General features: G+C 43.3%; 1 protein-coding gene across 2 annotated transcripts in view; it reads right to left on the bottom strand.

Moving 5' to 3' along the window:
* The window catches only part of LOC133967338 (ATP-binding cassette sub-family C member 4-like), a 38802-nt gene extending 14949 nt beyond the window's left edge, over positions 1 to 23853 (bottom strand). The window contains exons 1-21 of one of the 2 annotated variants that reach the window (XM_062402743.1): positions 23167 to 23853; positions 22285 to 22395; positions 20043 to 20163; positions 19730 to 19954; positions 19572 to 19661; positions 19317 to 19480; positions 18934 to 19059; positions 18519 to 18768; positions 18317 to 18424; positions 18036 to 18125; positions 16496 to 16687; positions 16242 to 16336; positions 16068 to 16154; positions 15887 to 15983; positions 14800 to 15033; positions 14438 to 14569; positions 14271 to 14308; positions 13868 to 13962; positions 13314 to 13460; positions 7775 to 7854; positions 444 to 594 (exon numbers count right to left, since the gene is read on the bottom strand). In XM_062402743.1, the coding sequence (XP_062258727.1) occupies positions 444 to 594; positions 7775 to 7854; positions 13314 to 13460; positions 13868 to 13962; positions 14271 to 14308; positions 14438 to 14569; positions 14800 to 15033; positions 15887 to 15983; positions 16068 to 16154; positions 16242 to 16336; positions 16496 to 16687; positions 18036 to 18125; positions 18317 to 18424; positions 18519 to 18768; positions 18934 to 19059; positions 19317 to 19480; positions 19572 to 19661; positions 19730 to 19954; positions 20043 to 20163; positions 22285 to 22395; positions 23167 to 23240 (2707 nt within the window). In that variant the 5' untranslated portion in view covers positions 23241 to 23853. The remainder of the gene's footprint in view (positions 1 to 443; positions 595 to 7774; positions 7855 to 13313; positions 13461 to 13867; positions 13963 to 14270; positions 14309 to 14437; positions 14570 to 14799; positions 15034 to 15886; positions 15984 to 16067; positions 16155 to 16241; positions 16337 to 16495; positions 16688 to 18035; positions 18126 to 18316; positions 18425 to 18518; positions 18769 to 18933; positions 19060 to 19316; positions 19481 to 19571; positions 19662 to 19729; positions 19955 to 20042; positions 20164 to 22284; positions 22396 to 23166) is intronic. The other variant, XM_062402742.1, reaches the window with a different exon arrangement.
* Between the last annotated feature and the right edge of the window lie 1456 nt (positions 23854 to 25309).

The following is a 25309-nucleotide window of genomic DNA, read 5'->3' as shown; positions in this document are numbered from 1 at the left end:
GCATGCACTTTAGCTTTAAGTTTCTGTTTAACTGGTCTTACAATTCGATTTGTTAATTTTACTAAAAGCAAATAAAAACTTAAATGTTTCCTCTGAGCTCTTTGGCCGACTGGTTCCATCGTGATGAAGAACGACACTTCTATCAAAGTGCATTTCAGCGCTCGGCCCAGAATTAAAAAGATAAACTAAAGCCTGCACTGGCCTAGTCATACACACTTGGCATTTTTCCACCCATTGTATGTGATGTCATGAACTCCCGTCTCTGGAGGAAACTGCGTGTGGCCGAGCCATAGGCCGCCGCCACCTTTGGCCTCTATGCTAATGACCACGGCTTTCTTCAATGGTCTATTAGCATTCCTGTGGTCCCTTTTTGTCTTTTGGCTCAAATGGACATGTCCACGCCCCCCCCCCCCCCCCAACCCACACGGAAAAGAAACATTTACTGGTAGACTCGAGGCGCTTGATGTCCCTGGAGGTTCGCAGGAAGTAGCATCTCAGAAACAGGAAAACGGTGAGAAGAGGCACGATAGGAATGAGGATCCAGGGGAGGACGACTGCGGCCACCACGATCACTCCGATGACTTGGAGGAAAACCTGGGACGGAGGGAGAGGATGTGAGCACAATATTAATTAAAAAGCAGAATCGAAAGCTCCGCTGCTGCTGTGTGGGAACAAGAGAAGCTCTTTCAGCTCTATTTGTGCGAGACCAAAATGGACAGAGAGAAAGGTAACAGCAGGTTGTGGGACTGAGCTTATGTGACTCACAGTGTGAAAGGGAAACGATCATGGCCCTAATTCTCACTTAGTAACAGGTGAGAATTTACCACTTGGCCATTGCAGCTCATAGCCCCGGCTCCCCTGGGCTTTCCCTTCAACACTTCTGGCCCGGTAAGCCTCCCTGGCAGAGCAGTCAGCCAACGGGCATGGCCACAGTGACTGGCAGAGAGCGCTGGGAACCACACTGTGGGTGTCTGATACATCACACTGAAACCGCACAGCCCTCAACAACATGGTGACTCATCACCTGTCTTAGTGGCTATGTGACACACACACACACACACCAACAGACCAGGATACCAGAGCTGCCTAAACAGGATTGGAGGCAGCGAGTGTGACGACAGCGAAGCACCCACACATGCACCGTGTTTAGAACAATGAGCATCCGATAAAGGATCGTCATGGCCATTAATATTTAAGATTGAATGATTTTACACAAAGCCTATGTGATAGTAAAGAGTGTAATGACCGACAAGTTTGACGCAATGTTTACTTCCACTTTAATACATTGAAGAGGGAAACACAATTTTTACTCCAGCACAAAAATCAAGTGACTTTGCAGATTAAGATTTCTATTTTCAAAATATACGATAAAAGTTATGATGACTCCCATTAGACTAAACTGCAATGTTAAAGATTAATGTAATGATGATTTAATAATCACAATATTAAAACTTCTGCACTTTATATTTTTCTAACATTATTTCATTTGGTTGTTTGATTCAAGGAACACTTTGAACGCAGGACTTTAACAGGTAGAAGAGTACATTTATACTTGATAGCCATATCTGTTAATTCAACAACAAGAAAGGGGACATCTCTGCCAAGGTTGATTGGCCACTTCATCACATATTCATATCGCATACATGTATTGAGATCAGATATATACCATATTGTACAAAGGTTTTTCTGCAAACTTATAAGCGCAGGCAAATTTATCCATTCTCTGTTAGAGTCAAAATTAATATTGGTTTCTGTGCGGTAATTGAGTAAAGACCATTCCCCTAAAAATACTCATTTTGATTCACAAAATCTGGATCATGATCCAGAACTGCACCAACTTCCACTTGTTTACAGATATTAGCATTTTGCTCATGCCTGATTTTTCTCATAAAGAAATCTGCATTATTACTTGAGAAATTCACAAAAGTGACCAGAAACTTTCACTCAAAATATAAAAGAAATTGGAGGAAGGATATCCTGGATCCACCCACTCATCCAAATCCAAATATATCGGCTTCTTCCCTGACCCATAATGCATCCTTCCACCAATCTGTGTTAATCTGTCCAAGTTATGTTGTGGCAATGCTGCTAACTAAGAGACAAACAAACACAGATAAAAAATGACAAGGTGTGTCTGCAGCCATGCCTGAATATACAAACTACCTTGCTCTGACCAATAGCTGAAATTAAAGTAACCAAATAAATTCTATTAAGTACTACGCTTGAGGCCAATCGTTCGAAACTGAAAGCTTAACTGTGTTACACATTTCATGTTCGATTGGCACATGATAAAATTGAAGCCTCGCACCCTGAAATTAGACACATCCTAAGAGACGAATCGCATGAGACGTGGAGATTAGGATCGTGAGGTTACCTTCAGTGGTCTCACACTAGCCCAGAGAGATGAACATTTAATTTAGCACCTTAATTACAGATGCTATCTGCCACTTAAGCACACATTTAAGCTTGATCACTTTCAGTCGTAGTTTTACGATGAAAAGCCACTCAATCCCATTTGCCGTTCAGATAAGAGGGTATTACGAGTCTAACCATTGCCATAGAGGAGCCACCACAATCAAACAGTAAGTGGGAGCTGCTGAGCACAACTGATCCCGAGAATTTCACAGTACATAAGTTTCAATCTTAGTCTTGATGGAAGGCTACCAGACTGCAAAGTGAGATGGCGGCACATGGTCCATTACAGCATGTTATCCAGCCTTCCCTTGAGGGGAGCAAATATTAACTGAACAAATGTCTTATCGTGCTGTTTTTCTTTCACTCTGCCGCTGCTGGTTGGTGACACAGTGACACTGCCCATTCATGTTTGCTGGTTGATTCATTTGAATTGTAATTGGGCCCATTTCAGCGGGGGCCGCGCAAGTCCAGGCCGAGGCCAGCTTATCTGACGGCGGGGTCGTCTGAGGGGACGGAGGAGGAGCAGGAACCATTAGATAGGAGTCTTGCCTCCTCCTGCTCCCAAGGGCCTCTGTCGCCATGGCCCCCGTTTGATGTGATCCATTTGGCGCTTATCATGTCAGCATCGGGAACACCGTGGCCCCCCACCCACACTACACACAAGATGACTCCGATAAACCCGTCCTACAAGCTTACTCTTCGCCCTGCCCGGACCACATCCATATCTCCTCTGAAACCACACAGGAACCGAAAACTCCCACAGCCACATCCCACTGCACATAAAAGTGGAGAAAAGGATGAAAGGTTCCGTATACAAACAGTTTAAATAAAGAATTACAGCTAATTGCTCTTTAGCAAGAAAAGAAAGCTACCGCACGCATGTGATTCAATCGCTCAAGCAAACTGGGCGCACTGCTGTGTCCTAAGACCATTCAGATCTCTGCTGACCCTAATTGTTTCATTTTCTCAATGATCCTATCATCTCTTTGATGTCCAAATAAACGTAGAAAATTGAAGTTAATTGCCATATTTGTGTTCGGCAGTGATAGCGACTGTTGTTCCGCAGCAGAACATAAACACTTCCCTTTAATTAAACATCCCTCTGGACATGAGGAAGCAGTAAGAGCTTTTTTGTTGTTTTTAACAAGCTCCTTTTTCATCCTCCCTTTATTTGCTGTCACCGTGCAGTATTTTGCCACAGGGAAAGACGGGCAAACAAAACAGGAAATGAGGAAAATGTATGGTAAAGGATATTCCTCAAAAGAAGTCCTCTGTCACTGCTGAAATTTTCTTTTTTTCCTCTTATTCCACACTTTCCGTGACAGAGCCACACAATAAGTCGCAAGGGTCAGTGGTATTGAAACAAAAACAGGGCCGTTCCACTCGGGCCCTGGAACAATGGGAGTGACCAAAACCATTCTCCGCTTTATTTTAACATTAAATGCCAAGATGCTGTGGCTTTTCTTTGTGAGAAATGACTGTGGACACCTCCTTCACATTTTCCCCTTTCTTGGCCATTTTCACTTCATAAAGCTGCAGTCAATGTGTTTTGTGTGCGGTGAGGAGGGTCTGACACATACTGCGGTGGTCTCAGTCGCTGTCTACATTGGTGGCTCAAGTAGTCCTAGGATTAGGCCTTTGTGTGGAGTGAAAAGGTAAAAGAAGTCACTTATTTGGGCTCAGTCAAGCTGCTGATTTCCAACCCCATTTTGGAAATAAGAGAAAGGCTTTGAAATGCAGTCTCGCTCTCACAAACCCTCTCCCTCCCTCACTATAAATCACTAGTGTCCGGCAAATTCATTCATTCAATCATTGCTCCTTTCTCTTCGTTGTGATAACAACAAAAACTTTTCAAATACACAAAAAAACAGCCATTCAACACAAACAAAGTCACTCACAGAAAGCACAGAACTCATTATCCTCATCATACTGACGTGAGGGGAGATTGGTGATGAGATTGCGACTTTGTTACGTAAGTTCCCTAAAAACGACCCCAGGCCTGTAGTCTGAGTCAGGGCGGCAGCTGAGGTGCTGGACCGCATCAGCATCAAGGAAGACCACACACACAAACCCACACAGAGGAAGCTTTTGCTGGCCAGTGCTCGCCATCATATGACCATGACTGGTATTGCTGAGTGGCCAGTTAAGACAACCACACACATACACACACAAACACGTGTCTCCATAACTTCTGAGGACATTACATTGTCTTACATCCATTTGTAGAGCAGCTTTAACTTAAAGGTTCAATGTGTAGAATTTAGTGACATCTAGAGGTGAATTTTTCAAATTGCAGCTGAATACCCCTCACCTCATCCTCCCTTTCCAAACATGATGTGTGGTAGACTTCAGTTGTCATAAAAACTCAAAAGGTGTTTAGTTTGTCCAGTCTGGGCTACTGTAAAAAACATGGCGGCCTCCGTAGAGAGGACCTGCTCCTGATGTAAATATAAAGTGTTTAAATAGAAGAGGGCCTATTCTAGGGTGAAGAGCACAACAATTTGTACAATTTAGATAATTATTCACTGGTGAAAACATCACTAGTATTATTATATTTTCAATTTCTGTGAATAGATCCCCTTTTACCTATATCGTACACATTGAATCTTTAAACCAGGGTTACTATTCGCCAAACTTTAGAATTTGACGATTTACATTATAGGAGACTAGCTTTTTGTCCCCCGGATTTAGGTCCCCGCAACATGAGTAATACCCGGACGGACCGACCGAACAAAAGCACAAATCCATCTTTTTTTCGTTCTGGTTTTCACTGATTCGCTGAACAACTGTCGATAAGTATTCGTATAAATTCGTCTTTTGGCTTCTCACCTTTGTGTGTCACTTGTGTTTTTCCACCTTGTTGGAGCACACAATGGCACTGTCATAAAACAATGGTCAGAGGGGAACTTATGGCACAGCCCATATAGTTCCACAGAGGACCATCCCCTGTGTTTCTCAGGTGAACCTGTGTAACGCCTGGAGCCAGTGCATTCTTCACCTCCTCTGTCACCAGCGTGGTAAAGGAGCAGAGAAAGCCGGTGAAATCCCATCCCACTGCGCGCACAGTTACGTCAGCATTTCTCATATCCCACAAAGCCACTGAAGAGGCCGGACACACAATGTGCTACAATACACAGACTCACACAATCCACCCGCCACTGTTCTGAGATAATAGCCATCATTGCTAAGTGTGTGTGTGTGCGCTCCTTTGCTGGGTGGGTGTCTGCATAGACCTGCACACCCACACACGGAAATATTTAGCCCCTCCAGATGTTTGTGTGGGTTTTACTGCTGTGATGATTGACGAGCAAATGTTTATGTGTGTTTAAATGACATTAACACGGCTGAGAGCAGGTGGAGTCTAAGCATAAACATCCTGACAATCTGAATTTGCATGGGTGGTTAAGAAGACCTGTGAATGTGGCCAGGGACCCCACAGTTAGTGGTGTGACTTGGTCAAGAGCCTTCACACAGAATCCTCCGCTGACAGACCCCCGTGCTCACCCCTCATTGTCTTGCCCTCCTCCTCCACGCCCTCTGTGAAAATAGAGGCAACCCGGGATTTAAAGGTCAAGTCCGCACAAAAGCTGACGGTCCCGAAAGCCTGAGGTGTTTTTAATTGACATTTCTGTCTTTGTCCCCTATCCATAAAGAGCAGAGAGAAAGAGCCCTTTTTTCCCAATATACTAAATTACTACTAAATGAGACCTGTGGAAGAAATCAGGCTCTGGGGTTTAACCAGGTTCACCCAGCTTGAGGGAATCCCCTTGTTAGGCGGGTATGGGGCCAGTGCTGAGAGGCTGTGAAGTGCTTACTCCACCATAAAGGAGGAAGCTCCGGTGCAAATCCCCACACAGAGGCAGCCTCTCCCCATAGGGAGAGATAAACCAGTTAGGGCAATTGTTTATGAAGTTTCACTTTATTCCCCCACTGACAACCATTTAAACAATGACTATAGGAAAATGTCCCTCCGCGAGTGAGCAACAATGGTCGGGATCAGTGGCTTTTCTGCCTTTATGATACTTGGATAGAATAAAAAGGGGGAAAATCTTCCTTCCTGAAAGCATTAAAGGGCTGCCCTGTGAAAGACACCTGCAAACAAGAGCAAGAAAAGAGCGCAAACAAAAGTGTTTTGTCCAAAAAGATGCCACCTTTGTCCACCATCACAATCACCTCCCACTTTCTAGTGCAGCGAAACACCCAGAAACAACATCCACAGGAAACATTTAGTCTTATTTTAACACTGAGTGCCCATAATATGGACTTTATCATAAGCTTTGTAATCAGTAAATAGAAGACCCAGTATGTATTAATATGTTGGATTATACGTCATGTATGAAGTACAGTATGTGACACACAAGTCTGTTTCCAGTCATGACCTATTTTACTTTCCCTGTGTTTTGTTGGACCTTATGGGCCGTCTACAAAGTTATTATTTTACTCCAGCCATTATTCCCCTTATTATCAAAATGAGGGGAACTATAGCAGACAAAAAGCTTTTGTGCGAATGATCTTTTGTGCTTTCAGCATTTAAGATGGCTTTTGTCTAGCGTGAGATGGGTATCTGCCACAAACATCACTCAGGCATTGTGAGGGGGGGATTCTTTTTCAGCGCGCCTTTGTTCTATTCTTTGGCCCGAACCAAGGAGCCACGCCTGCTCCTCTACCTCGAATTGTGCAGTGAACATTCCCTTCTTTGTGGCGCTATAGGTGCATGAGCTGGCTCATCTCCGCAGGCTTTCGTGGGAGATGGCTGTCACAGTGGCAGGGTGGCATTTGGTAACCTAACCTGGTTACGCACCAGGGTGGCCCTTGGCTACTGGGCCTGTAAGACCGTAGAACCTTAGAGGTGAATTGCGCCAGGAGTAGGCAGGTCCCACTCTGGATGTGATCCACCTGACCCGTCCCCTTCCCCCTCCACCACCACCACGCACTGAGCTCCACTGCTGTACGCCAGCTGATCACACTTTTTCTCTTTGACACTCAACACATCATCCTTGTCACCCCCCGCCCGCTGCTCCTCCTCCCCACTGTTTTCCTCCACATCTGACCCATCATCCCGTGGCCTTCATTTTCCTCCTTGGCTCCTTTTTCTTTCTTCCCAATCACTTGCTCCGTAGTCTCCATACGTGTTCTCAGAAGATGCCGTTTCTGTTGTGTCACATTGAGGGAGCCACGCCCTCAGCCCATGTGCACACTTTTATTAAATCTGTGCAGGCGCTGGGCCGCGCTGCCGGGTAATCCTACAGTAATTGTTTCCAGATTAGGGGGCCCAGACCACAAAGCAGGTTTAGCCAGGCATGAAATGGCCTCCCCATGCCGCAGCGCCAGCGACCAAACCTGCCGAGGTGAGACTCACCTGGATAAAGTCCACAAACGTCCACGGGAGCAGAGAGTCCAGGTAACCGATGTCCTTTGAAAACCTGTTGAGGATTCTTCCTGGGAAACAACACAGACACAAATGAGCAGATCAGATGAGATCAGAGTGGATCTGTGCATGATAGAAGCAAATATTACACAGCAGATTTTCTATTGGATACCAAGTGCACTATTAGAATTGATGCAGGAAAAACAGATGAAAAAGGTGACGTATAATTGTTCAGTGTGAGAGAACACATGGGGTATTTATTATATGATAAAAATCGAAATCAAATAAAGATTTAGAAAGCTTTATATTCTTTAGCTTCTCCACAACCTATAAAAACAAGTGTATTTGCTTTAATTAACAATTGAGCAAGTGTTACCAGAGTACCTTTTGCCTTATTAGAACGGAGCTTATACACAGATTGTGATAACAGAAGAAAAACACATGCCAATCTAGATTAAACAATGAATCATTATTTATCTAGCGTTTCATAGAGACTGCCCTGCTCGGCTGAATACGTAAGGGAACCTTTTGTGCGGGAACAAAAGGGCAACAGAAGCCGCGTACCTGCCTTTATTTTCCGACTGCCAGTGTCAGTGACGTTAATTGAGTTGCCTCCAATCTGCTCAGGTGTTCATTATTTTGGATAGTGGCTCGGCAGGTGCTGTGGCGGCTCTCTATTGTCACTCCTTTGGTAACTTTGCCCCCCCTCCCTCTATTTTGGATCCCACAGCACATAAGATTACATCCTGGCTGGGTTCACACACTATTTACTGCAGGGTCAGTGATAGCCAATCCACTTACAAGACAACGAGCAAGGGAGAGGCAAGAGAGAAAGGATTTTTCTATCTCGGTCTGGGAAGGAAGCCTCCAGACTCTCGGAGTCACAAAAGTACCAGAACCGTTGCAGCAGTGATACATCTTCAGTTAAAAGACAAGAAGCTGCTTGTGTTAGGTGTTTATCTGTGTCAACGTTACTACAAAATGGCGTCCCGTTTCATAATGTACTAAATAAACCAATTGTTTCTCACAGTGACATATTGCCAAGCAGACAATAATATCTGTCAGAAGATAGTGTAGATAAAGCAGCATATTTAGGGTATAGCCTCGATTAAGTGAAACCAAACAAGCATGTCGAAGAGTTTATCCAGGCTCACAGAAAAGGCCATGAAACAGGGCGGGATGGCGGAGAGGCACGTTGGCACAACGTGACGGTATTTCACACTCGAGGCGTTGTGCAGCCATAGCATCACTGACCTAAAAGTTGCCTCCCAGCCTCCTGCTCAGTCCTACGGAGGTGGGCCCTGTAATCACCTCTCTCCACGGCCGTAAGCAGCTTACAGCTTTATCCAAAATGTTGCACCCGCCTAAAAACATGCATGCAGACGAGGCCGGGCTCCCCATAACATCCATTGCATAAACCCAGCCAGAGCATTATTCCCAACAACAACCTAGCAATGCTCCAAATCAGCGCTGATTCAAAGTCAAGTGGCATAAGCATGTTGTACACTTGGAGGCAGACTAATCTTATTCACAGTGTGAGTGCCCCTTTAGCATACAGACATCCTGAGGGGAAGGTTCAAGCAAGGGGGCAGAGCTGCTGCTGTACGAGAGAAGAATATCTCTTCTTTAGTCTGGGGAATGGGGGGAGTGCTTGTCAAACTGTCTTTGTGCAAGATCCAATAATATTTTATGTAATTTCACTGTCTAAGCCATAGATGACCCAAATCCATGCATATTTGGCAAACAATGCCAATAAGAAGAGGCTAGGTTTCTGCGGGTTACATCATACCATGGTTGGAGGGTGTTGGAGCAGAGCACATCACTCAGCTATCAGCTGTTTGACAAGCGGCTCAGTTAACAGAGAGTATCAGAGGGGATGAAGTAAAGGCCTTTCTCCATCCTGCAAGGACTATAGAGGGGATACATTACAGTGATGCAGTTACACAAAGACATTCACTGCATGGCAATGCCTATGAGGTAAGATCGGTGTGGGACAATGGCTTCAATCACCATGGGTGGTTGTCAACAATATCACCTATTGTGCAGAGAGGGGTATAGACGTTTCAGGATATCAGCAGCATTAGTATCAAACAATTTCTCATGGTTTAAGACTCCAGGGGTGATTTGCACCACTTTTTTCAGATTGGGAAATATCAAGCCCTCCCAACTAAGGTGGCCCCTTCAGTTGGAGATATTAGTCGAGCAGGGGCCCCCAATCACACCTAAAGAAGTGGAACAGTGGGGTCCGGCTAGAGCGGGGCGTGTGGCAAATCGCTGTTCCCTGTAAACATCAAGATAAGGGGACAACTCAGAGCCGCTCCATGTGTGGGCCCCGGTGCAGTTGGAGGGGCCTTTCAGTGAAGCGAGCACGATAATGAAGGAAGACAGGGGAGGGGGCTGCCAAGGCTGGAGGTGGCACAGCTCACCTGCACTTCCATGAAGGGCCCGCAGCCCGGGGCAGCCTCCCACCGCCGGCGCCTTGCTGCCAATACTAATACATCCTAAATCCATTCTCTCCGCTCACACCGCCAGGCTGCTGCAATCTCCTCTCCTTCCCTTTCATGCAATTAAATAGTGGAAGTGCCGAGCGAGGGGGAGCCCTATCAGCCACACTGCACACACACACACGGCTCCATCTCCACATTCAATTTACACACTTCGATATCATCATCCTCTCTGCACTACTCCCTCCACTTTACTCTCGACACCAGCCGGAGCTGAAATACAGACATTAAAAACACTGCCTCCGTAAACACAATTAGAATCTCACATCAGCGGCGACAGAAAATCTAAAGTTCCCTGTGTCGACGGCAGCTGAGTGACACCAGGCGCTGAGATGGTCCCACTATGCCGACGTGAACGGAGGGATGGTAGAGGCGTGTGTGTGTGTGTGTGTGTTGTCTGAAACTCCACTCCTTCACTGTGCTGATGAGCTGAAGCCCTGGCCTGCAGTCTCTGAGGGGATTAGCCCACTCAATGACACTAAATTACAGGGATCAACATCAGCTCAACACATCCGCCGCTGTCTGTGCTGCTCTAACTGGATCAAATTTGGATGAACAGCTGTAATAAGACTGTACTTATTAGCAAAATTGAGCAACGCGAATATATTAAGTTGGGCAAATCCACATAATCGAGGCAATTTCAGTCTCGCATTGGGATCGACAGGCTTCCTACTATCATACAACTTATCGAATAGTATTGTTGCAACATATAAAAGGTTTTAATCACCAAAAAGGCCCAACTTGGAAATCAACTATCTCCACACAGCACAAAAGATAACACAGAAACAGGATTCAAACGGCACAGAGGCATTCAGCGGCTGATACAGAGGAGCTACAGTGGCTCTCCGTCAATCATAATTCACCGCTGCTGTACTCTATTGTTACAAACCACATTCACAGAATAACAAATAAGACCTTTGTGCAGCGAGGCCTGAAATGGTAACCTTTAACTCTGAGGACAGCTTTCACACACACACACACACACATACACACACACACACACACTGGGGCCCATTCAGCGGCAGCACACACATGACTGACACATGTAAACATTTGTCAAATACTTAACAGCACATCGGCACACAGTAGGAATGGAGTGGACGTGGAAGCAGCAGTGACAAGGTGGTGACAGGTTTTTTTTTTTTTTTAAAGGGAGAATAAAAGTACTTTAGACAGAAGGGAGAAAATAATACGAGGAGGAAAGAAGAGAAAACGGAAGAGTTGACAACAGCTGTCTCTATCTGGAGGTTTGATAAAGTAAATGAATCACCCAAAAATACAGAGTGAGAGAATAAAGGAACACAATTCAGTGAAAGTCCTTAAAAGAAAGAGGTCAGGTTCATTCTTAATCTACTGTTGACAGGATAAAAGAAACGGTGTGCGGGGCAGTTGTCTATAAATCCAGTCAGACACACCGTGCTGTTGCCAGCCTAGAGGCCGAGCTGTAATGACTGGACTGGTCATACAATAGTTACTGATAGTGGCACAACAGCAATCAGATAGCAGTGTCTGTTAAGCCTCTCCTTTGCTGCACTATTAAACAGATTATTACATTATTCAAAGTGTTTGTTCTCCTCCTGTGTGTAGATTACCGGGCCGGGGCACACCCAGATAAGCTGCCAGGTAGTCAAATACGCAACACAACGGCGGCAGTAAAAACAAAAGCCCAAAGATTAAGACCTGTGGTGTTTGCACCAAACACTGCTTCGCAAAGGAAAGCTTTGTTGCTACACCCACTGCTAATGCCAGTGGAAACCGCAAGCTCCTCAACACCCACAAATCATATTTAGACTTGTGTTACCAGCTTATTATGAGTCATTATACAGACTCAGGTTCCCTACCTGCTGAGAATTCCCACCCGAGCTGATTGTGTCGTACATGCACCTCCACTATGAAAAGATTAGGCTGAGTAATTGTCTGTTGACAGGTGAACAATGCTGCAGAAAAATTCAAGTTATCAAAGTGGGCCACTCGACAGTTGACTGTGGATACGAGCGACAGACAGCGCTGACATGATTTCACCTGATTAAAAGAGCGTTTTTTTTAATTAATACCGAGAAAATCGTGTTAAATCAAGAGGAGCAGAAGGCTTCACAAAGGATTCAAACTTAACTTGAATTATTCTCGCAGTTTTAATCGCTTGTTATTGAAGGTGACGTGAAAACACACCTGCAGAACAAAAAAAATAAATAAACAGCAGTCCTCCCTGAGTAAAGACCGACATATTTGGAGTGTTTGCTTTTAATATCGTGTCCATCTGTCCACTCCATTGAGCGGGCGGCTACGGCCTGCAAAGCTAATGAAATAATCAAAGATTTCTGATACAGTGCACAAGACAAATACGTCGGTATTTGCACGGCTCTCTTATCCAAACACAACACTGTCCAAGATCTACTGCAAACAGTATTTATTCTGCATGACTGTTTGCTTTATTTGTATGGGCTCTTAACAAGGACGATAACACTCCCTCTGCTCAATTTAGAGATCATTATGGGTAGTATAAAGTCACGTAACAAGTGTTTTTGTTTTCGACAAACAATGCTTTACTTCCCAAATGCAACTTATATGATGCTATTTCATTAACAATTAGATTTAAAACCTGAGATAAGCATTAAGCCAAAATAAAAAAAAATTAATATCATTATATATTAGATAATTAAATTAAAATCAACATTTTATTATATTTATACAATTTTCAAAAGTGCATAATCTAAAAAAATATCTAGCAATGTACGTGAATTTTACATTTTAATGTGTCATTTCTTGTTGTAGGATACACAACTTGATAGAAATGACAAACACTGGAGTTTAAGGGCAGCCACACGGATGTTTGTTAAGTGGATCACGACGCCACAAAATCAAGGAACAGTCTGCTCTCTAGTGGTGAGACGTCAAAACAATAACTTCCACAACAAGTGCAAACTAGGCGTCACAATCGGCTCATCGCTCATACAACCCTGACAAATGCCGGGAAAACGGTTATCAGTTATTCAGATGAATAGCTGATGAGGCGGAGGGCGGCTTACCGATTGGATTGATGTCGAAGAAGTGCACCGGGGTCCGCAAGATGGCGGTGAACATGCTGTTGTGCAGCGTTTGGGACGAGCTCACCAGGACATTAAAGAAAACCAAGCTGCGGAGGAAGCCGAAAACAACTGAAGAGGCTGTTAACCCTGAGGAAAGCAAAGGGAGATAATGCATCAGCGCACCACAATGCTACACATGCGCCTGTTCCAATATTAGCTATTAAGATGACATTATTAAGCAAAAACATATGTATTCCACTTCGGGGGTCTCTCAATCAGGATTTTTGACTTGAATGCTGATCCATCACTGTGGATACAAAGGCTGAACGAGGGTAAAGGGTGGGAGTCACACAAGGAAGATAATCGGAGCAATCCAACAGCAGCAAACAAGAAAGGCGCCGCTATCTCCCCGTACAGCTGAGGCCCATGTACACATACACTGGGCCTTGAAGGCCTTGGGCCACAGCCAAAGAACTGTGGGTCTGTTCATTGAATGACGGTGAATTGAGAGCCTCACAGTACATAAAAAGGTATGTGCGCTTCGTGGGCTTCACCTGCGTAAACACCTAGGTACAGGTCAAGGTCCAGCTGCCGAGGGAAGCTGCCATTGAGGTGCTCCGTCACATTGATGTGCTTCTGTTCAGAGGCCCTGCGAGTCGGCCACAAAAGAAACAACAACAAAAAATCCACAAGGACAAGTAAACACAAGGAACAAAATAAAGCTGCAACATGAAGGCGAAGGAGACAAAGCACATTTCTCCCATCCTAAAGTACAAGGTCAGTTTCAACAAGTGACAGATAATGCCAAGAAAAACCGTTTTTGTTCAGTTGTCTTCAATCAAAATATCAACCACTTTCAGTCTGTGGGAAAATGTCAGTTTGGCTCACAGGACCTGTTATCCATCTTTTTTTTTTTCATTTATTTTGGTCCAGGGTGTAAAAGAAACAAAATCTCACCAGCAAGCAAGCCACCAGTCCTGCAGCACGAATGTGATCTACACGAAAATGACAAAAAATGTCCACAACAGAGAAAAACACAAATAAAATCACATTAAACGTCTTATCTTGGCGATTATTCCGTATTATATCAACTAGTGATGGAAATCAAATGAGGAAAAACTCACATGTGCTAAGGCATTGAGTAACAGGAGCACAAAGAGGACCAGGATGTTAGCACCTGCCAGGAAATATTGCACATACAGACGCAGGCCGACGTTTCCCTCTGAGCGCGTCTCCTCCTCTGTCGGGCACACGACCTGCAGATAGATGCTCGTGTCAACCAGTCACTCAGCACCGCACAACATCAAGCTACAACCGACAGGGAAATGTGAGTATCTTATGCTCTCTAGTGGTCGAACTGAAGCACAACTGGCCTTTTCCCCTCCACCACGGGATGCTTAAAAATACAGATGACAACTGATTTGAGCTGCTCAAACTCAAAACCATGCCATTAAATGAATTACTCAAAGGTCTGGAATGTACTAACCGCTGAAGGTGGCTCTCCTCCTTCGATCAGGGAGTGACGAGAGGAGGAGAGGGAGGACATGGAGGACATGGAGTTGTCAGACAGTGTGTGGGGGAAGCGGGAGGCAGTCCCCGGGATGGGAGTTGTTCCTCGTCTTTCCTCCTCCTGGTTCTCCTCCTCCTCCTTAAGCAGGGAGGTGAAGTCCATTCCAAAGCTCTGCAGCTCCCTGTAGGTTCCTTGTGCCACCATCTGGCCCTGTCAACGACAGAGAAGAGAACCTGACGTGATATCCAAACTGAAGAACATGTGTCGCTGCCAGTACTGATGCTATCGATTTACACTCATCTCATAACCTGATGTCCTCATAGAGGGTCTTCTATTAGTAATTAAAATAACAAATTTATATAATCTTTATAGATAATTTATATATATTAATTAAGTACGAGGCTAAAATCCATCACGGAATTGTAGCGGCAATTAGTTTTTTTTCCTTTTATTATTTACTGATAATCAGGGTGATGTGGAGGCGCATTGATCAGATCTGTAAAATCTGATATAGCTATTATTTACTATTCTGACTGCAGCTGCAGAACTCAGGTAACTATCAACCTTTTAGAAAAAACTTCAAGTCTCCGAGAGAGAATGTGTGATTGTCATGATATGAGGCACAGACTATACAGTGGAATCAAACAATACTAAAGTGTGCTGTGTTTACAATATTTTTAATAGAAAATACTTTGAGTACTTAAAGCGTCGCATCAGTATTGTCAAGATATTTTTAAACTGTGTTACATTGTCAAAACAAAAATGCCTTAGAAATAAAATAACATGAAGGACCATATAAAATGTGCAACATTAAAAGGAGGAATAGTTTGTATCTAACTATAGACAGCAAATTAGAGAAAAGTTCAGACATTGTCCCCTTAGTCGATTTAAATAAATCTTTATTTCTGACACTGCCCGTCACTCCTTCCACTGTGTTTTGTACTACAACTGCACATTGCTTATTGCGCCTGTGTCTTAGTAATTTTTTCATTCCTAGTGTCCTTGTGAACAATTCCCTTGGACATGAAATGTTTACTTGATACAAACACAATTAGGAACATACCTCCTTTAAGACCACTATGTGATCTGCAGCCTTCAGATACTGCAGTTGGTGCGTCACCAAGATGCGAGGCTTCTTCCTCAGCATTCCACAGATGCACCTGAGTAAAACAAGTCCTTTTGAGAAGAAAGGAAAGGATACCGTGGATGAAAACAATGGGGGAAACTCGTTGAACCAGACTTACTCTTCAAAGAGGTGCCGGCCCACCTCAGCATCCACAGCACTGAGTGGGTCGTCCAGCAGGTAGATATCTGCATCCTGATACACTGCTCTGGAACACACGCACACACACACACACGAAGGTTAGCTTGGTCAGACACACCACAGATAAAAATGACTGTAAAGTTATTCAACACACCTGGCTAAACTAATCCTGGCCTTCTGTCCTCCGCTGAGGTTGGCCCCTCTGTCCCCGACCATCGCCAGGTCACCACCTGGCAACAGGTCTATGTCCTGAGCAGGGTCCAAGTGCAACTTTACCAGTTATTCACATTCACACCGAGGTCACTGCAGGTTACACGTGCTAAAACTGTGCAGATAAGTGGCCGGCATAGCGTGAAAGTACAACGGGAAATGGGATTATTTGGGAACATGACTCAAAGTGATTCTCACTCTCTTGAGGGCGCAGGCTCTCAGAACTCGATCATACTTCTTGGGGTTGAATTTTTTCCCAAAAAGGATGTTGCTTCGAATCGTTCCGGGTAAAATCCAGGGCTGCTGAGAAGTGTAGCTGAGCTCTCCTTTGACTTTGACCACACCGCTCTCCTGACTCAGTTCTCCCAGGATGGCACTGAGAAGTGAGGACTGACATGTACCAACAAACAAAGGCACATCATTAGTGTCTTTGACGGTATTGAAGCAACGTTTCAGAACAGGTTGACGCCTATATCACTTTATAAAAACTGCCCTTCAGTCAGAACCAGTTTTTAATGTACCAATGTATTGGATTTAAAGAATCGCAACAAGTTCTGGGATCCCTCTGCTCTTCCATGAAAATCCCAAGTTAGGGTGAACACACTTCCAGGAAGAGAAGGAAGCTAAAGCAGCTTAACTACAAGGCGCAGTGTGAGCTTTACCAATGTAATGAAATAGGAGGAGATCAGCTGATCCGTCAGCTGATGTGAGCAGGCACAAGGATCTGCTGCCGTCAGCTGATCGGGGCTACGATTGACCGGCCTGGACTGAAGCTATGCTCACCTTCAGCTGTCCTATATCTGCTGGCAGTTGCCATAACAGCCACAGTTCCAAGAGTGTCCAGTGGAGGAGGTAAACAGACTTAACAAACTGGCTCAGGGTCAATGAGTGACACAGTGCTGCTCCGAACAGGAGAGGATTTGAGAATATACAGTACGAATAAGGTTAAATATTGCTTCACGGGTATGGGTGTCATGTGGTCCCATGAAGAATAACCTCATGTGGACATCTGGTTCAGGCAACTCTGGTGAGGCCAACCACCACCCCTTATCCTCTTTTTATTTAGTTATACACAGATGTTTGAAATTTGGTTTCCGTGGCGACATGTCTGTGTCAACACACTGGTGGTAGAGTAGTAGGAAGTAACCATAGCGACCGACAGCGTGGTGGTGGCGGTGATGGAATAAAAGCTGTGAAAAGGTCCAAGAAAAGTTTCTGATGCTAAAAGATCGAATAAACTCGAAGAGTCAAGATTACAGACTAAAATAGAAGTACGAGGTGAGGTCATGATGACTGTTATTACTCTCACGGCCAGAAGGGGGAGACAAAAGCCCTCCAGATATTAGGTCAACTGGGGTTTCCTGAAACTTCTCCCATCAAACACATACATCACAGAAAACCAATAACTGCTCACTAAGCATCGTCTCCCAGTAGAATTAGTATAATTTCTTATTCAGTTAATACACTTTTTAATGCACTTATTGTAAGTCCCTTTGAATAAAAGAGTCAGGTAAACATTGTGTTATGTAATTTGAATTCATGAAAAATGTTGAATGTCTCTTTGTATTAGTCAACTTTGTCTTATCTGCATTTTATATGGCATTTAAGCCAAGAACGCTCATGTCATTCATGGTAAATAAGGTTGATTTTACAATATGAACAGTTCAGACAATCCTTCTCAGGTTTAAAAACACGTGTGTGGATGAGAATAAACCTGTGACTAGGGAACAGACCTGACCTTTCCAGCACCGACAGGTCCTATTACTGCCAAGAGCTGCTCGGGCCTCACAGTGAAAGACACATTCTGTAAAGTTGGATTCTCTATCATCTGTAAAAAGAAAAAGCAAATGAACTTAGACACGGCCATGTCCTGACTATGCAATACGGTGTAGTCTGGTTTTCCCATGGATTTAACAATCTGTGTAGCATGTGACACCATCTAAGCTTAGATCATCATATTTCATGTGATACATATGTAAGCTAAAACAGTGAGACCCATTTTTCAATATTGCTCCTTACTTTATCCCAGTAGCATATTAAATCCTGAATCTTCACCACACAGTCCTTCTTCTCCACCCCAGGAAGTCCCAGATGTTGAGGAGCTACTTCATCCAGCAGCAGAAAAGTCTTTGAGGAAGAGTCACAATCTGAGCTTCAGTTTTCACAGACGACAACTAACACGCACTTTACGTAACTCTGTCTCCTGACGTGGTGCATTTACCTGAATCCTTCGGATGCTGATGAGAGACTCCGAGACCTTCTCTATGGCGAAGGGGAAGAAGAGTGTGATGGTGAGCCGCACGGCCCCGTAGAGGGAAACAGCCATGAAAACTCTGCTGGAGGACAGCGTGTTCCCTGTGAGTACGTAAACGCACACGGTGTTGAAGATGATGATCTTGCTGGCGACGAAGAAAGACGCCATGTTCAGGCCACGCAGGTAGGAGCTTTTCATAATCTTGGATATTTCCATTCTGTGCAATGACAAGACACGTCCATCAGAAAGTGCTCTTTTATGTATATTGGTATTGTTTATTTTTCGCATTATATGCGACTAGTTTGTTTGGTTATAAGAGAGATTTGCTACTTTTGTCTTTAGTAATTTCCCTGAATAAACGACAGAATATATCATTGATTACCTTCTGATCTCATCCACCAATGCAACGAAAGGCTTCTCCCAACCGTACATCTTTATCACACGGACCCCAGTGACGACTTCATTCATCGTGCGTATTCTCTCGTCTGTTAACACTGCGGTTTCAGCCCTGCAACAGCAACAGAGAACATTAGTGGTGATGGCGCCAGTGCAACAGCAACTTACGATATCAGGAAAAATAAATAAAAAAGTGAATTATTTCTACTTAATGGGGTATTTATTTCAATTAAATCTATTTATTTAAATAGCACAATAAAATGTCATTGTCAATCCAATTTGGTTCATTTACTTGAATTTACTCAATTAAATGAATACAACTTTAGAAAGCAGGAAAATGTCGGATTAATCGGGTGAATGACTACAGACCTTAGTCTAGAGAACAGACGTCCGAACATGGTTTGTACCGGCATCAGGAAGATGAAGACGGCCATTCCCGCAAGGCATGATGGGCCGATCGTATACATCAACAGCCATACCACAGTAGCTGCTTGTAGGGGGGCAACCCACAAAAAATGCAAGTACAAGGTTACCTGTAAAATAAAATAAATCATATATGTAAATGTTAATGTAAGATCTGGAATATTGAACTATTAAGTCAAATGTAAAATTTACGATAATCACCTCATCAAATTTGTTGACGTCATTGGAAACAAGGTTGACAATTTGTCCGGTTGTAGTTTTGGCAAATGCCTTGTTGTTAAGATGCAGAGCCTGTGCAGAACAAAAGAGTTATATCAAGTTGTATAAACAATGGGAATTATTTATACACAGTGACGGACCTTCCGATAGATCATGTGACACATGGCCACACGGATCTTCATGCCTGCTCGCTGGACATGGTAGAAGTAGAGATGATGGAGCACAGCCAGGACCATGGCTGACAGGGAGATGCCTGCAGCACACATGTAGGCCTCGTGGACTGCTGCTGTGTCGATCGGCTCATTCCTCTCAAAGTATTCGATCAGCTTCCCGAGGAGCATCGGCTGAATGACCTTGATCACTTCCTGATAGAGAGTGGGAAGAAAAAAGACATCAATGTGCTGCATTAAAACACGTATCGTTGTTTGGTTTCACTTGGTGACAACACTGGACCTCTATGAAGATGAATATTCCTATTAGCGAGTAGGATTTCCAGTAGCACCGAACAAGAACTTTGGAAAGTTTCGGCGGGCGCATTTCTTTCGCCGCCTGTTGAACTTCGTGATTCCAGTACCTATGAAAAGAAGTGACAAGAAAAGCCACAGTTACATTTGGTCACGAGTCTTTAACAAAGCATACTTAGTCAAATTAACACAATGCAGGTTATTCCCCTGAAAACAATGCTACTGAAAGCTTCTCATAAGGAATCGCTTGTACATATTTTAAGTAGCATAACCGTCAATATACAGCTGGTGAGGATATTACCGGCATAGGATCAGTACTAGTACAACAATTTAATATTAAATATGTGTTTTTTTACATTCATGCTGCTACGCAAATAAGTATTTACTCATGTAGTTCAATATTTCTGAGAGCAACATAAAGAAAAAATATTATCAAAACTTTATTATTGAATTTTAAAGTAATTAATTTGTTAAAATGTCCTTTGTTGAGGTTTAAGAACAGAGGGAGTCACACTTTGTTAAGCCCTATGAGACATGGTAATTTGTGAATATGAGCTATACAAATAAAATGAAATTGATTGATAAAGTTAATCAAATTAGTTGGTTATTCGAAATCATGTCATTTAAAAAAAAAATCATTCCATTCACTAATTAATAATTAGTTAATTTTATACAATACAAGATTTATATTAGTGGAGCCAGCATATTTATATTTGGCAAATGCTATCATCCATCTAGCGGTCAATCATAAGGTTTCTGTTCCTACATTTTGGTGAAGACACACCAAGTTGTAAATATAGCTGTTTAGTATAGTGTTTAATAATGTTTATATTTCAGTAAGAAAACTGTATCTGCTACGAGCAAACTGCACTTACAGCCACAATTAAGCTCTCAACTCGTAGGGCTCCTGCTGGACTCACATTGTGTTCACACACATATTTAAAGCAGCATATGGCTTCTCCCGAGTCAAGGTCAGTGTGGGGGAAGAGCCCCCTCTCATGTGACAGGTGGGAAAGTACTATTTATATAAACAGTAAGTAGGTTCCTCCCCACACAGACCAACAAGTCCGAGTAACAGGTCGTGGTCACTCTGCTATTTAGGGAGGGTCCAGGCTGAGGAGAGTCAGGAAGTGGTGAAGTCACTAGAGTATCTGGTTGGCTACAATTCTATAGTCTCCTTAAGGAGAAGTGGTCATTTTAAGATTTATAAATTATTTGTGTGGTTTATATATGGGTGCGAATGCCAGAGCTTTCTTCTTACTATTTTCCTTCGGTGGCACTGTAAGTAATTGTTGATGACTAGAAACCTTGATGGGTGGATGTCAAGAGAGGCCTCCCTCATCTTAACCCGAGTCCTGTGTTGTTAGTCGACATCCACAATATGTGTGGCTACCCGACCCGGGCCAGTCGGGACCCGACAGGCCACAACGGGTTTGGACAAATCATTTGAAATTATACTTGAGCTTGGATCAGACACTTTGACCGTGCTTTTTTACATTTCGATAATCTAGGAAAACTTGTAACCATATGTGTCAGGGACAGGATTACACAGTGGAGCTCATATCAACTGCATCAGGCTCTGGCTCTGTTCTTACTCAGAAAACCTGCCCGGCCAGTCAGGGTCGGTTAATTCTGTGCGACTGAAGGAAAAGCAAAGTGTGACCTTAAGTTAATGTGATCAACCTTTAACCAACAAAGAATCTTTGTCTCGGGTTCAGGCGAGTTCTGACAGAAGAATTCTGCCCGAGCACTATTGTGCAGGTAATACTGAAGAAAGTGTTACTACGGAGGTGATTGGTTCAGTTTCTGGTACCATAAAATGTCCTGAGGTAGACCCTCCATCATGAAAGTTGATACTGAGAAAGGTCAGTCGGTATTTTTGCATGTCCTCCTGAAAACCGGGGAAGTGGGGGGGAGCGCTGCTGTCATGGTAACCAGGTCTTAAGGGCTTGGCTGGTACTGGCAGGCCGCAAACCTGCTTGTGCAGGAGTCACAAAGCCCATATTTTCATTGTGGGAGTTGAATAGAGAAGACAAGCATTTTAGCTCCTGACCGCGTTTGAACACTAGATTATACGGCTTGATATCTAAGGGCGACTTTCTGTAAAATGAAGATTACCGTGGTGTCTATATCCTGTCAAAGAATAAAGCTGGAAATGTGCATCTCAATACATTTAGATGACACTGAAATACATGTAAATAGCAAAAAAACTAAAGTATATAATGTCATACCACTGTAGTTCCTCCCCAAGTCTATGGGACGCATCCTCGGGGAGAACTTTATACATGTCATCTTCCTCCAATGTCCTCTTGTAGCCGATTCTGAACAAGGGATTCAGCCAACTGGAAAAAAAGAACATATAGTAGTGAAAATAATTACTGAAATGACAGACATTCATGGGTAGTAAGTAGATTTTTCAGTATTGAAGTACTTTTTATTGCAGCATGGGCAGCAAAACAATATCTATTCTTGTCACATTCAAATTTGAATCAACAACAATCGACAATATGACATTTAATGATATAGTGCTTATTCATCTGCAACCACAGTGAAGAGGCATAGTTAGGAAAGCTGTTACATGTTTCAAAGTGTTTGTCATTCAAAAAATGTATCAACAGAATTTGTGTGTCATGTGTCCCGAGCCCTAATTCAGAAGTAAATCCTGATTACTAAATTCTGCATATTATATACCGTCATTACACAAATAGATATACAGGATATATAAAATATCAGAAACTTTCTAAACGAATCACCTGAACACGCTGCCTGCCACATTGAAAGACCATGAACTGTATTGACACAGTTGAGTTTCATTGTGCATGTGATGAATAAAGACAAATGCTTGGAGAAGGACACGTCTTCTTCCAGCTCTTTGTGACCGACGTGCACACAGTTTCTCCTGCTCTGCTATGAAACTGCTGGACTTAATTCAAGCCACAGCGCAGCCTGAGCTCTCTCCTCTCCGGTGTGGGTCATGATGTTTTTCACGCATGGACGGATGCTCCGCGGCTTCCTGCCACTTCACACCCGGGGGACAGCCTCTCCACAGCCCGTCACACAGGAGAGCTCTCTCCATTCAACTCGTGTCAAACACGGCTGACACCTTTTCTTACCAGAAGAAAATCTTGGAGAGAAGATTAGCTGAGGCCGACGGATTATCCTTCGCCTCCTTCCGCGGAGGTTCCATGCGCACCAGGAGCTCAAGAACCCAGCCTGAGGAGTCAGTCTGCAGGCTGTGTGGCAGGAGGGATACCGACTCAAGGCTCGAGAGAAGAAAACAGTGATAGAGAAGCGTCTGTAAACTCCAACAGTCTGTCGGTACTTCACCTCTCAGGACTCAGGGATTATTCCACTAGTGAGCGCGGTGCTGCGTAAATCCCGCCCACCGCCTCTGGATTGGCCGACACGAGTGTCCATCATTTCCCACCACGTAGACTTCATCCCGTTTTTATCCAATCGTATTTAGTTTTTCTTCTTTTAGGGAAACGCTGGTGGATTTGTTTTGGATTTGCACACAGACTAGAAGACCTTTGGACCCGTGGTGAAAGTAGAGGGATGCTTAAATGGAAAGCAAGTCACACCCTGCAAATACTTTTACAATTCAAATTAAAAGACTTGAAAATGTTTCCTTTATCACACCCGAGAGGAAAGTTGGGCAAGGAAATCCAGAAACTGTATCAATAACTTAATAATGAGTATTTAATCAATAAGATGGACAGCACACCTAAGTAAAAGTAAAAGAGGCTTGAGGTCTTATTTGATGTCATACAGTTGCTAGACTCGAAGTCAAAACACCTAAGAAGTGAGTGACTCTTCTTCTTATCAGCGTATGTAAACCACAATTTAGGGTCAGGTCTGGATCAGGCAACATCTGCGTCGCACCTGCAGAATAAGCACATGGAGACAGGATATCATGTTATTCAATGAATAAACACAAGATTTTCATTCATTCAATCAGTAATTTAATCTCCCTGGATCTGCACTGATTCATTCATTACCCTACGAGTCCACAGATGACATTTTAGTTGATTTTGACATTAATATATTACATTTTTCCTAATCCCATAAATGTATAAAAAGAGCTTGTTTTCATTTGGAAAGGTGAAAGACGAAGATTAACAAACAGCAACTAAAAAGATCTTTAGATGTGCCTTAAAATATCAAACATATAAAAGGAGAAATACTGTATATTAAACAGTGAGTGAATACCATCCTACCATTACTTTGCTTGCTCAATTACAACATTTGATTCACCTTAAATTAGCATCTGTCCAGTACATAATACATTTACTGTGGTTGTATTTAACAGAACTTTGTGTTTGTGACAGAATGTGAAAATTCTCATCTTATCTTATCGAATCCGAACTCTTCTCCCCTTTGCAGTTTGCCTCCAAAATTCACTTCCTCTTTTCTTCAAATTTTTTTTTTATTCATCTAAATCCAGAGAAGCTAAATGCATCACACTGAAATAGTGCTTTATGTAAAACACACATGTCCCCTCTCCAACAGTGGTTGTAACATATGCCCGTCGAATTTAAAAATCTTTAGGATGAAAGTAGGCTACTGAGACAATAGGGATCAAAGACCCTTCAAAACATGACCAATAAGGATTCAGTGGTTTTTATTTCAAAAATGTAAATTTTGACTGTTGGAGAAACCTTTAAATAAACATGAAAGTGTATTTGATCTTGAATTAACTTCAACCACAGAGCAACTTTTTCTCTCTGCAGAAACAGGGCATTGCTATATAAAGCAGTGAGTAAAGAAAAAGTCCCTTTCGTGCAAGTCAAGACTTCAGAGATCAACAACCAAACATGGGATGAACAAACAATAAAGGATCTGTGAATGTTTCAGTTCAGCTTTTCCTCCGTTAGTTAACCGAACAAATCCACAGAAGATGTCCCATGAGGAGAGTGAGAAGCTGAGAGTGTGCAGGTCTGACCTCATGTCTTCATACTCTCAGGAGAGAGGAGCCTGAGTTCCAGTGTTGGTTCAGAAACAAACCTGCAGGTGTCACTGCTACTGGAACAGATGATCAACGAGACACACTCCTCTCCAGAGGGAGGCGCTATCACGAGTTTGACTCTTCCATATTTACAGTCAGAAAGGCGGGGCCAGTCCAGAGCAGGGCACAATCTCATTGGCAGAACGATGAGTAGGCGTGGTCACAGGTGTGGTTATGTGTGGAAAAAAAAGCAGCTGGAAACTAAAACAACAGGAATGTAAATGAGAAAACTAATTTTCATTCATCTTAAT

This window comes from Platichthys flesus, chromosome 13 (assembly GCF_949316205.1).
Source record: "Platichthys flesus chromosome 13, fPlaFle2.1, whole genome shotgun sequence".
NCBI lineage: Eukaryota > Metazoa > Chordata > Actinopteri > Pleuronectiformes > Pleuronectidae > Platichthys > Platichthys flesus.
This window is presented reverse-complemented; position numbering and strand designations above follow the sequence as displayed.